The 12,781-nt window shown below is 66.6% G+C and overlaps 1 protein-coding gene across 4 annotated transcripts; it reads left to right on the forward strand.

Annotated features, from left to right (window-relative positions):
* Nucleotides 1-1,458: 1,458 nt before the first annotated feature.
* Nucleotides 1,459-12,187, forward strand: EPN3 (epsin 3). Of its 4 annotated transcripts, XM_064522647.1 has the most exons (10): nt 1,461-1,731; nt 4,050-4,705; nt 5,413-5,531; nt 7,452-7,535; nt 7,867-7,974; nt 8,140-8,224; nt 8,485-8,802; nt 9,757-9,867; nt 10,395-10,616; nt 10,774-12,187. In XM_064522647.1, the coding sequence occupies exons 2-10, from the start codon at nt 4,135-4,137 to the stop codon at nt 11,094-11,096; spliced, it is 1,941 nt and encodes a 646-aa protein (XP_064378717.1). In that variant the 5' UTR covers nt 1,461-1,731; nt 4,050-4,134; the 3' UTR covers nt 11,097-12,187. The 4 variants fall into 4 exon arrangements, with proteins under 4 accessions (XP_064378719.1, XP_064378720.1, XP_064378718.1 ...); XM_064522649.1 differs by lacking the exon at nt 9,757-9,867 and having other exon boundaries at nt 1,459-1,731; XM_064522650.1 differs by lacking the exon at nt 8,485-8,802 and having other exon boundaries at nt 1,459-1,731.
* Nucleotides 12,188-12,781: the final 594 nt, after the last annotated feature.

Consider the following 12,781-nt stretch of genomic DNA (forward strand, 5'->3'; position numbering starts at 1 on the left):
ATTAGACTGGCTCCCACAGAAGACCTTAAGAAGGTTGTAGCCCTCACTCACAGGCCTGGTGTGAGCTGCCACGTGGGTTCTGTCACCGGGGCATGACCCTCAAGCGCTGGCCAGCTCTTTCCTCGGAAGGATACAGGGATACACCAGTCCCTGTGATGCCACATGCTAGTGATCAAGTGAGAACAATGCTCTTTCCTCTCCCTCGAACTTGGGCATTATTTGTATTAGCGTTAATAATTTGTGTTGTGTTTGCTGAATAACGAAGGTGAGTAACCTTGCTGGCCTTGCGAGCTGCATACCAAAGCCGCCACGTGACCGCGGGGAAGACACTGTAGCTGTCAGAGGGGCCGGGGAAGGGGGGTCCGGGACTGGCCTGCACGCGGAGGCGGACGGCGCTGGAGGACAGGGTACCGGGGCTGGGGGAAGTCGCCTGTAGAGCCCGGCTGCTTCACCACCTCCTGCGGCTGGTTTGGGGCCACCCATCGAGCCCCACATTTGCACAGCTCCGCTGTTGCTCTTACGGTGTCATCCGAGGGAGAGGTTCAGCGCTTGTGAGATGCCAGTGCCTAAAGTGTCACGGGCTGCCTTGGCCCCCTAACCCAGGTGGGCAGGGAGCACTGCAAATGCAGGAAGAGAAAGATCTTGACCTTGGTAGCAGGAGGCATTGCACGTTGTTCACCCGAGCAGGGCTTCTCTTCTCCTCCTCATGCCTTGGGTGCAGGCTGCAACTTGCAGCCAGGAGTGGGACTAGATACATGTTCTCTGTCCTGCTGGCATGGCCAGAGCTTCTGAAAGTCACGCTGATGAGACCTGCAAGGCCCGGGAAGGCACGCAGCTTCCCGCTGCCGTCTGTGCTGCCCAAGCAGGACCTTCAGCTCCAGGGCCCCGGGTAGATGAATCTCTGCACCTTGTGCAGTGGGAGCATCAGCAGGAACGCACGATCCCCCTCCGGAATGGCTCAGCGCACGGGAGCTGTTTTCCATCATGGAAAATGTCAGTGATATTAAAAAGAATATATATATATCTATAAAACTTGAAAGCCTGTCACTGATTAAAATGGAAGGCAGAGGCCGGGGGAGAGGGGGTGGCACTGAAGCGATGGAGAGACATGACTGATTTTGTAATGTCATCTGATGCCGCCCTCTCTCCCGGAGCCAGGCTTGCGGAGCTGTGCGGAGCAGGGGAAGGATCTGCTCCAAATATAGATCCTGCAAAAATTTTAACGAACCCGAATTGCAACGGCGGCTTTGGGTACCAGGGAGGGAGCTGCATTACTGGGGGAGGGAGGGGTGTCAGCATCAGCCGGAGGAGCTTCCATAGCCGGGCACGGCTGATTTCAGCCTAAAAATGATAGGGGAAGGGGAGGGGGGGGGAAGTGGCTGGCTGGGTGCCAGCAAGGGGCAGTGACTGAGCATTTATAGCCCCTCCCGCCTGCGGGGAGGGGGCTCGGCGCCGCATCCCCCGCTGCCGGGCCGCAGCGCGGCGGGGCCGGGCCGTGCCGGGGCCGTGCCGACGGCGCTGGGGCTCCCGCGGCCCCGAAGGGGTTAAGGCAGGCGGGCTCCGTCCCGCCGGCGCCGAGACCTGCCCAGCCAGACCAGCAACTTCGCGGCAGCGGCGGCAGCAGGCGGAGCGGTGCGGAGCGGAGCGGGGCTGCGGCCGCCGCCAGCGCGCTCCCCCCGGCAGCGGCAGCGGGGGCGCCCCGGCCCCGCCGCGCTCCCCCGGCGGCCGCAGGTAAGCGGGGCTGCGGCTCCCCCCTGCTGGGGACCGGGAGGAGGAGGAGGAGAAGGGGGAGGAGGAGGAGGAAGAGGAGGAGGAGGAGGAGGGGGAGGAAGGTTCTGGACGCCGCAGCAGCATCTCGGGCCGCGGCCGCGCTCGGGGGTCCCTCTCCCGCGGGGATGCGGCGCCCGCCCCCGCCGCGGAAGGGCCGTGCTGCCGCCGCCGCCGCTCGGCTCCCCCCGGCCGCCGCCACCGGGCCGCACCGCGGGCAGCCTGTGCCCGGCCCCGGCCGGCTCCCGGGTGCCTTTTCCCTGCCTCTCCCTCCATTTCGTGCGCTGCTCCTCCCAGCCCCGCACCTGATTAAAGATTAAGCAAGTCTCTTGTTTGTTTATTTATTTCCCTCCCTGCCATATTCCCCCAGCCCTTCCTTATCCCTCTGCTTCTTCTCTTTCCTTTTTCCTCCTTCCCTTTGCGGCGGCGGCGTCCCCCTCTCGCTGCCACCCCGTCCTCTCCCGCTCCCCCGTCGCCTCCCGCCGCCCTCCCCGCGGCGTCCCGCAGCCCCGCCGCTGCAACCCCGGGCGATGGGGACCTGTGCTGGCCCCGGGTGTCCTTCTCCCACCTGACAGCCTCCCGCTCAAGGTCACTGCAGTAATGCCACATGAGCCGCCTGCCGCCGCCTTATCTAACCGCACGGCTTCTGTTTCACCGCCTTTATGTTCCAGGGGATGCTGCGTTCGATCAAAACCCGCCGCTTTTAACGCCGCTGGCAGCGCTCCAGCCCGGGCCGCGCTCCCTCCCGCTCTCGCCCTGGCCCCTTCGCCCCTTCTGCCCATACAGGCTTCCCGCGAAGCCTCGCGGCAGGTGAAGTCCAGCGTGGAGCACGTCTCCAGCCGGGATGCGCCGGGCCTGGGCTTTCTCCCACCGGGAGACCTGTTGCGGGGAGCGTCCTGGCCGAGACGCTGCTCGCCGGCGTTGGCGGTGCCCCGGAAAGCGCGGCTTTACCGCCCGCCGGGGCGCTGGAGGCGCGTGGAGCCCGGGGCCGAGTCCCGAGGACTTTGCCACCTCGCCGCCCTTGGGGCTCGTCGGCACCGGAGGCCTTTGCTCGCGGCGGGCTCCAAAGGCCGCGGTGCGGAAGGGCATCGGTGCGGGGCAGCGTCCCGAGAGGCTCCCCAGCCCCGCGAGCAGCAGGCGCCCGCTGGCAGCGGCGAGGCCAGGCCGGTCGCGCGGGTCGGCGGGAGCAGCCGGGCTCCGGCAGGGCGCTGGAGGTGCGCTGAGCTCGGGAGGCCTCAGCGTCGCCGGCGGCCGCGTTTCGGGGAGGCCGGCAGCGGCGGTGGACGGCGCTAATCGCTCTCCGCACGCACCGCTGCGGGGGCGAGATAGTCCCCCGCCCGCCCGCGTTATCGCCGGCGGGAGCTTCGTCGCGGTGCGGAGGCAGCTCGCGAAGGGCCCCGGCTTCCCGACCCGCGGCGCGGCCACGCTGAGCCGAGCTGCGGGACCTGGCTCGATACGCCGAGCCTGGGGCTTTGCTCGCCCCTCTGAAGGGAGGGCACGGCTCAGGGGGGTCAGGGTTTTTAGGAGGGGGGCTGCCTCCCCCCCGCTCTGCTGCCTGCGTGCTGGGGCCGGGGCTGCTCCCCGGCTGGGCGACACGGCGTGAGAGCAGCGGCACGCGGCTCTGTGCGCGCGGCCTGCCGAGAAAGCCGCACTACCAAGTTTGCTTGGAAAAAAAAACCCCTCTCCGAGCGCTGGTAAGGCACAGCAGGCTCTGAGTCACGCTGGGGTTTTATTTTTGAGCTGCAGGATCCTCAGCAGCGTGGACGAGCCTCGGAGCTACGGCAGGGCCGTGCGTGGCCGTAGCCGCCCTTCGGGGCCGCGGTGCCGAGCAGAGGGCCCCGGCCCGCTCCGTGCTGGCGGGAGGGCTGAGGGGGGGCCGAAAACGAGCTTTGCTGGGGCTGCAGTGCTGAGAAAGCCTCAGTCTGGGGGAAGGCGCTGCCGTTCCCAGGTGGTTACTTTTAGAAGCAGAAACGCAAGGAAGAATCTCATCCAAATCTTGTTGCAGAATCTGAGGCCAAATCTCTCAGCTCTAGAGCGCTAAATGTCGATTTTCTACAGGATTTTGTTCTTTTCCCCTTGAGCCTCCTCCCCGCGGAGCACGTGCCCCTCGGGTGAGCGTCGGTAGCGGGGACGTGGCAGCAGCCCGCAGGCTCCATCTCGCGCCCGCGTGCTGCCCGCTCCTGCCTCGAGAGCTGTCCCCGAAGCGAGCCGAGGGCGCTGGGGACGGGTCTGCGGTGCTGGGGACGTGCTGAGGTCTCTGTCTCCCGCTTCCTCCGCTGCAGGTGCCGGTGAGGCCGTGGCCGCCAGCGATCCTCCCTTCGCCGCCGTTTCTGCCCGCGGCCGGCGGGCTTGCGGCACCGCGCAGCCATGACGACCTCGGCCCTGCGCCGGCAGGTGAAGAACATCGTGCACAACTACTCGGAGGCGGAGATCAAGGTGCGGGAGGCCACCTCCAACGACCCATGGGGGCCGCCCAGCTCCCTGATGTCGGAGATCGCGGACCTCACCTTCAACACGGTGGCCTTCGCCGAGGTCATGGGCATGATCTGGCGGCGGCTGAACGACAGCGGCAAGAACTGGCGCCACGTCTACAAGGCCCTCACGCTCCTGGACTACCTCATCAAAACCGGGTCGGAGAAGGTGACCCACCAGTGCCGGGAGAACCTCTACACCATCCAGACCCTCAAGGACTTCCAGTACGTGGACCGGGACGGCAAGGACCAAGGCATCAACATCCGGGAGAAGGTGAAGCAGGTCATGGCGCTGCTCAAGGACGAGGAGCGGCTGAAGCAGGAGCGGGCGCACGCGCTGCAGACCAAGGAGCGCATGGCCCTCGAAGGCATGGGCAGCGGCAGCCACCAGCTCAGCTACAGCCGGCGCGCCTCGCCGTACGGCGACGACTACGGCCGGGCACGGGGCTCGCCGTCCTCCTTTAACTGTGAGTGCGGGGCGATGGGGGCTCGCCGGGCGCTGGGGGCTCGCCGGGCGCTGGGGAGCCGGGTGGAGGCTCGCGAGGCCGGTGGCTCGCTAGCCGCGCGTGCGGCTGGCAGGAGGCCTGCGTCACCCTGTGGTTTAGCGTCTTCAGATTGGGGAAATTCTCTGTCTGGCTGCTGGTGGCCTTGGCAGGGAGCCGGGCTGGGAAAGGGGATCTTTCCAGTACAAAAGCAGGGTTGGGAACCGGTGCAGCACCCAGCTGGTGCCCATTGCTCCCTTCAGCCTTTTCGGGGGTGTCCAGCCTCCCTCGCCCCGTTAGCCGCATACTGAACTCCACGGGCGACGGCAGCGAAGCCTGGCACCATCCTGCTCCGCCGCCAGCACGGGTTTGGCTGGGCGAGTGGCAAACCCCGCCGCGGTTGCCGCCGGTGGGTGCCTCCGCTTCCAGCAGGAACCTGGCACAGGGTGCCAGCGGGGCCCGGCGTGCCGAGAGCCGACCGGCAGCCCGAAACCCGGGAGCTCATTCGTACTGAGCTTGGGGTAGTTCCCTTGGGAAGCCCTGCTCCGGAGCTGCTGGGCAGGACTGGCATTCCTGGGGAACAGGGACGTGGGAGGACTGCTGGAAAGGCAGATGGAGCCGATGTGCTCCTCGGAATAACCTGGTCCAGACGCTGCTATTCAGCCTTCAGCTTCTCCTCTTTCCTCTCCCAGCCTCGTCCTCGTCCCCGCGGTTCGCCTCCGACCTGGAGCAAGCGAGGCCCCAGACCACGGGCGAGGAGGAGCTGCAGCTGCAGCTCGCCCTGGCCATGAGCCGCGAGGAGGCCGAGAAGGTAGCGTGGGCTCTCCCGGGGCCGGGGTGGCGGGGCGGGGCGGGGCGGCCGGGGATCTGCCCCGCGCGGGGCCCCCGCAGCGCCTTGGTCTGCGCCTTGGCCGTGCCGGGCGGCTGCGGTGAGTCAGCCTGTTTGGAGGAGGATTTATCGGGCTGCCCGAGCCCCGTGCATGCACCTGCGACCTTGCCAGGCTGCTCGCGCTGTGCCCTGCATCCGAAATCACGAGCAGGCAGGTGGAAGGAGGCACAGGCTGCCTGTGCTCCCCGTGCTCCCACTGGCGGGGACGACGGCAGGGCTGGGATCACTCCAGGCACGCGGAAAGCTTCAAGATCCCAGGGTGAACCCAGAAAACCCCCCAATTCCCATGACTTCCCCCCCGGCCCTGGCTGCCCGCTTCCATCGAGGCTTTCCAGTGCAAGCTCCCCCGTTTCTGCTGCCGCCCCGTGCAGGTTTCGGGAGGCGATACCTCCCGCCGCTCCCGTTCCCGTGGTGGGCGCAAGGGCCGGTGGTGTCCCCAGGGCAAGGGGCTGCGTGCCGGCGCAGGGGCTCGTCGTGCTGCTGGACATGCTCCGACTGTGGCTGATCGTGTGAAGCTAGGCTATGAGGAGCGCTGGGAAATACCGTAGAAAGCAGCTCGCCTCGGCCAGGAGGAGCTGAGCAGGGATGAGGCTGGCCAAGGACTAATTGATTTTTGTTTCCAATGTGGTCATTAAGGCAGCAAATGAGCTGCAGACCCTGGGCAGGGAATACCTCCCCCTGGGCCTCTCCCCACTGTCCTCTCTGTTGACCATGTCCCCTTTTCCAGCGGGTACGGCTTATTTACACGGAGGCTGAGCTCACCACTGGCTGGCACGGCCAGTCCGGAGCACGGATACGCGTGCCAGGCAGGACAAAGTCAGAGGGACATGGTCACCAGAAGGGCTGCGTGGCCGGGCGTCCCACCGCGTCGCAGGCGGTGTCCTTGGGGCTGGCACCGAGCCCCGGCAGCACCGTGTGCTGGGTCGTGCTGGGTAGGGGAGGGTGCTTCGGAGGTGCTGCTTACCATTGCCCACCTTCCCCTTCCCGATGGCTCTTTGGGAGACTTAAGAGGATGTATATCCCTATATTTGTCCTGGAAATTGAGTATTTATAGCTTCCACACACCGCTGTGGTGAGCGCTGTAGGAACAGGCTCTTGACAGCTTTGCCTGTTGCAGTCCATCTGGGCTGCGTTCACACGCGTGTGCACGCTCGCACATGCACGTACACGTGTGCACAGCCAAGCACACCCCGCCGGCGTCCTCGTCGCCTCCTCGCAGCCCCGGCCGGCCCTACGCGGCGTGGCGATCAGGCTGCCGGCGTGGCGGTGCAGGTCCAACCTCTCCCCGGAGACGCTGCCTCAGCACCCGAGCGTTCCTGTCCTGGGAGAGGGGGGACAGAAGAATTCACCTGGTGGGATTTGAAGCTTGTTTGAGTTTCACACCCTCCTTTCTAGCATGAGGTGGAGGAGCAGGCTGAAGGGAAGAAGGGGGCACCCAATTGATCTGCTTTCCTCTGCCAACTGCCCAAGGTCCTCCTACATCAACGGAGAATGGTGGTGCCCCCCAAAGCCTCCTGAGGGAGATGCTGGCTGCCCAATTTAGGGTCATCTCACCCTAGATGAACAGGCAAATGAAAGAGTAGGTGGGTAAGGGAAGGAGCTGGATGCTGGATTGGGAAATGGTTCAAGAGAATCGGGGCGATGGGTGATGATGCAGGCAGAGGTGCCCAGCTGGGAGTCAGGGCAGCAGAAGCCAAGCGGGAGCTGGCTGGAAAACCGGTGACGTGCTGCGTAGGCAGGCGAGAGGCCGCAGGAAAGCCGGCTGTGAGGACAGGGATCTTTGTTAGCAGCCCCACGAGCTGAGGTCAAGCTGAAATTTCACCCGATTTCCTCTGTTGGCAGAAGCCACTTCCTCCAATTTCCAGTACAGACGAAGAAAGGCAATTGCAGCTCGCGCTCGCGCTGAGCAAAGAGGAGCACGAGAAGGTACCTGTGCCCTGCAGACCCGGGCGCTCCTCTCTCCTTGCACTCGGGCTTCTCTCTGGGGCTCTGGAGTACGAAACGCTGCGTAGCTCTGCCTGGCTCGGCGGCCGCCCCACCGCTGCCGCCGGAGCACTCCGGCACCCGCTTTGCTTTCGCTGCTCCGGGGCTGATCGCTGAGTGCTCTTGCGGCGGGCTCGTCCCGAGAGGAGCCGTCTGCTCAGACGCTGGGACTTTTGGGGACGCGGTGGCAGCTCTGGTGCTGGGTCTGTCTCCCGGAGAAGGTGCCCGCCGCGGGGTTGCTGGTACTCACCGGCACCATCCCTTGTCCCTGCAGGAGGTGAGGGCTTGGCAGGGGGAGAACTCCCTGCTGCAGAGAGCCTTGGAGGAGACCACACAGGGTGGGGAGGAAGAGGAGGAAGAAGAGAAGATGAAGAAAAGCCAGGTAAAGCCACTGTGGGCCCAGTTGGCCGCAGGGGGACAAGACATCCATCCTGTGGTCACTGTCCCACATGCAACCTTGGGCTCCAGAGCGGTCCCACAGCTCTGGGCTGGGCTTGCAGGTCTTCCCAGGCCTTCTCTCACATCTGTATTCCCTTTCTCTTTGCAGTCCTCTATAATGGAGCTGGCAGATATATTTGGGCCGGCGCCAGCCCCTCCCAGCCACACGTCTGTCGACCCGTGGGATGTGCCAGGTGGGGGCAACTCTCGGGCTGCCAGAGCTTGGGACAGTGGCAGACACCTCTGTCCCTCCCCAATTCCTGGCAGCTCAGCAGTAAGGACCTCTGCTTCACCTCCCTCTGCTGCCCTCTCCTTTCCTCCACGCTGAATGCCGGTGTGGTGCTGCTAGGTGCCCGCGCTGCGGGATGCCGCTCTGCCGGTCGCGTCCCCCTGCTCAGTGTCCCTCTGCGACCCGCGGTGCTCCCCTCTTCCACGGCTTCCCTTCTTCTTTCAGATCTGAAACCCAAAGCGGAGCCAGCAGCCTCTGCCTGGGCCGGCGCAGCCGACCCCTGGGTCCCGCTCCCGGCCACGGCCGGGGACCCGCTCTCCCAGGCGACAGCGTCAGCCCACCAAGCCTCCGCCGGGCCCTGGGATTTCCCCCCCGGTGCCACCTCCTCCTCTTCCTCTGATCCTTGGGGAAAGACGCCCTTGCCTTCTGGCTTCTCTTCCGCGGACCCCTGGGTGAAGGCCTCCCCACCCGCTCAGGCTTCTTCTGGTGCTACGTCGGCTGCCGACCCCTGGGCCTCTGTCACTGAGCAGCCTCCTAACCCGGGTAAGAGGGGCTCGATGGGTGCTTCAGGTCTGCTCAGGACTGCTCACGGCTTTGACCATTGCTCCCCTCCTCCTGGACGTCCCAGGCATCCCCGGCGCTCCCGCGGCTGCGCGTCCCTCCCCGTGTTTCCCCCATGGCCTGCTTCCCAGCCCCCCGCGCGCCTGTCCCACAGCAGGACCGCTCTGCTGGCTCCTCGGCATGCTGAGGACGTCAGGGGCCTTTAGGCTTTATCTCTGCACAGAAGAGTCAGGCTGCTTTAATTAACCTGGCGTAGTTAACGGAGCGCTCCTGCGGGAGCGGCGTAGCAGCCGCCACGCGGGCGGTGGGGTGACGTCCCTGCCGCTGACACCGCAGAGCGGCACCGCTCGCTTTTCTCCACCCAAAACGGCGCCTGGAGAGCCCCCTCGGGCTGGGAGAGAGCTGCCCGTTGCAGACGAGGAACTGCTTGTAGGAGAAACCCGCGTTACCGAGCTCGATGCTGCTCTCGGTTCCTCCTCGATATTTCCTCCGACCTTGCGCAGATCCTGTTTGCACAGCCCCAAATGCGCGGGGCAGCTGCCCTCGATGTTGGTCACCGGGATGAGAGGAGAACCTGGTGTCGGGGTGAAAGGGCCGGGTCCCCGCTCGGCGTGGTGCTTGGTGAAGCCTTCGCCTCGCACGGCTTCCAGCCCAGCAGACCTGTCCCCGCTGCGGCTGGGGGGAGGCCTGGCTGCTGCAGACGGTCGGCACAAGGGCCGCGGGCAGCACCGGCGCGGAGGGATGGGCACCGCGGGTGCCTGCCTTGGTCGTCGGCGCCTGTTTGAGACCAGGCTGCTGGCGCAGCTCATCTCAGCCTCCCGTGCCGGTGTGCGTCCCCCCAGCACCCGTCCTCCTTTCCGCCTCCTCTTCCGCCCCGCCGCTGCCCTGCGCATCTCCCGCTTCCTCCCCTCCTCGAGTCTCTTCTCTCCCTCCCAGCTGCGGGGGGGGACGCTTTCGACCTGTTTGCAAAGCCGCCGGAGCCAGCCGAGCAGCCGGAGCAGGAGCACTCGCAGCTGCCCTCCTCGGCCAAGTCCAACAGCCCCGTTGGTAAGAGGCGGACGAGCCGGGGCACGGCGCAGGGGCCGGTTTGGGCAGCTGGGGACGTTAAGCTGTCCCTGCTTGTCGCAGAGGCGGCTGCTCCGTGGCTGGCCGCCAGCCTGGGCTGCTTGCAGCACCTTCGCCTGCGTGCACGGGGCTGTTTGCCAAGAGCTTGTCCCCACATGTGACCGCGCGTGCCATGGCCTCCGCGTAGCCCCGTAGCCGAGGGGGTAGCACCGGTACCAGCGTGGGGCTGGTGTCCGTGTCCCTAAGCCTCCCCGTAACCCACCGCAGGAGGTGGCAGGGACTTGGACAAGCCGGGACGTGCTGCAAAGAGGCTGTGGTCCACGGGAGACGTCATGTTTGCACGTGACGGGGACGCCGGGCAGCACCGTCGGCGTCCTGTGGCGGGAGGGTGGCTCGGCTCGGTGCCTGGGGAGGGGACGTGCGAGCGGAGTGGGCAGCCGTGTCTGCAGGCTGCCGTGGTCAGTGCCATGCACCCCGGACCCACACAGCTCCTCTCCCCTCCGCCCCAGAGCTGGACCCCTTCGGCGACCTGTTCCCCAGCGCCAAGCAGGACGGGGCGAAGAGCTTCGACCTCACCAGCCTGGCGGACTCCCTGGCCGAATCCTGCAAGGAGAGGAAGGACTGTAAAACGCCCGAGGCGTTTCTCGGCCCCGCCGCCTCCTCCCTCGTGAACCTCGACTCCCTGGTTGCTCCCCCGCAGGCGTCCAAGACGCGCAACCCTTTTCTCTCGGGTAGGTCCCGGCGGCTCGGGGACGGCCCGGGGAGCCGGCACGGCGTTCCTGGACGTTTCTAACCGTGCCGGCCTCCGCGCCGGGGTGAGAGGGGGGCGTTTGGGGAGGGAAGGAGGCCTGGGGGTGTGCTGACGCCCTCCCGCCCTCTCCGCGGCAGGTCTCAGCACACCGTCCCCCACCAACCCGTTCAGCGTCGCCGAGCAGCCCAAGCCCACGCTCAACCAGATGCGGACCGGCTCGCCCGTGCCCGGCCTGGCCGTGGGCGTCCCCGTCAACTCCATGACGTACAGCGCGTCGCTCCCGCTGCCGCTGAGCAGCGTCCCCGCGGCTGCGGCCCTGCCCGCCTCCGCCAGTGCCTTCCCGCAGGCCGGGGCCGGGCCCTTTCCCGAACTCCCCAGCAACCTGCCGCAGCCTTTATTGCCGCTGAGCGGCCCGGCCCCGCCGCCGCCCTCCCAAGGGGGGCTGAACCCCTTCCTCTGAAGTCTCTGGACCGGTGGCACGTGTAGTCTCTCGCCCCTTCCCCGGCTGTTACAGACACCCCGGCGTTTCCTCGTGCAAAGACCTGCAGGGCAACCGGTTCACTAGCTGCGATGGAGGAGGCCTCATTTTGCAAAGTCCTATCCCAGCACCCGCCCAGGTCGCGGACGGAGTCAGCATGAATATCCTCGCTTGAAGCGCTAGAGAAGAGCCCGTTCCCGCATGGCGGGCGAAGGACAGCTCGATCCGCCGGCGGCGGCGCGGGGCGCGTGCCCGGCTGGCTCTCAGCGGTGCGGGGCAGGCGGAGGAGCCCCCATAAGGGCTTCCAATATTTGGGCCCTCCGCTCCGGTGCGGCCGGCTGGCCTGGCGCGGAGGGTTGGAGGGACGCCCCGTCTCCGCGTCCCTCCCGGCGGGCAGCCCGAGGGCCGGGCCGCGAGCAGCGGGGCGAGCGCGCCCCTTCCGCTACGGCTTGCTGCCGCAGAGCTTGCATGGAGCTGGGGCCCGCCGGCTGCAGCGGGGGCGTTCCTGGGGCTGGGAGTGGTCGGAGCTTTCCCCCTTCCCGTCCTTTTCCTTGGAAATCGTCTTCCCTCTCCAGGCTTCCCCTTTCTCCCGCCTTTCTGCCCCCCACGCTTGGTTCCCCAGGCTGGCGCGTGCTCCCTGCCGCGCTCCCCGGCTGCTGCTCGCCATCCCCTTCTCGCCGTCGCCTGCGGCGTCTCCCCCCAGCCCCACCTGGCCCCTCGTCCCCTCCGTGCCCGCTATGCCCGTCCTCAACCCGCCTCCGACCCGTGGGGGAAGAAGCCGCAGGAGGCTCCTGCAGCCGAAGGGCGTCCAGCCCCCCCGGCCCCGGGCCTGGCACCCTCCTCGCGGCGCAGCGGGTCGGCCTCGGCCCTGGGAGCCGCGCGGGGGCCGCCATCGCCGCGGGGGGCCGGGGGGCCGTGGCGGGGCGCAGTCGTCAGCGCTTCAGTGCATACGTTCGTTAGCACTTCTCTAAAGCAGCGGCAGCACCAGCTCCACGGTGACAGAGACTTTGTGGCTATAACAGAACTTAGGAAATCATGAACTGACTGTAAAACAATAAAATATCCTAATGGGCCGCGGTGTGGAGTTCCTTGTACCCCAGGGCAGCGGCCTGAGCGAAAGCCTCCGTTTTTTTTAATTCCTGGACGTTTCTGCCCTGGTGGCCGCCCACCCGGCCTGGTGCCACCGTGGCCGGTCCCAGCCGGGGCTGTGCTGCGGGACAGGGAGGCGAACGGCTCCTCGGGGCTGGTTTTGCTGCCAACCCCCCCCCCGTGCTGGCAGTGTGCCCCCCAGGATGGGGCGCCGCGGGCCGGGGCGTGTGGGGGCACGGGTGCTTGTTGGGCCTGTCCCGGCCTGGTCCCGTGCAGCGGTGGGGGGAGACGGAGGCAGGGCCGGGGGGACAGAGAGCGTGTGTGTGTGTGGGGGGGAATGTGTGTGTGTGTGTGTGGGGGGGAATGTGTGGGGGGGGCACGTGTGTGGGGGCAAGCGTGTGTGGGGGGAAATGTGTGTGAGGAACATGAGGGGCAACGTGTGGGGAAATGTGTGTGAGGAAACACGTGTGGGGAGCTGTGTGGGGAGAATGTGTGTGGGGACTGCGTGGGGGGGAACGTGTGTGGGGCAGTGCATATGGGGGGAAACACGCGTGTGGGGACCATGTGTGGGGTAAACG

Source organism: Dromaius novaehollandiae, chromosome 18, assembly GCF_036370855.1.
Source record: "Dromaius novaehollandiae isolate bDroNov1 chromosome 18, bDroNov1.hap1, whole genome shotgun sequence".
NCBI lineage: Eukaryota > Metazoa > Chordata > Aves > Casuariiformes > Dromaiidae > Dromaius > Dromaius novaehollandiae.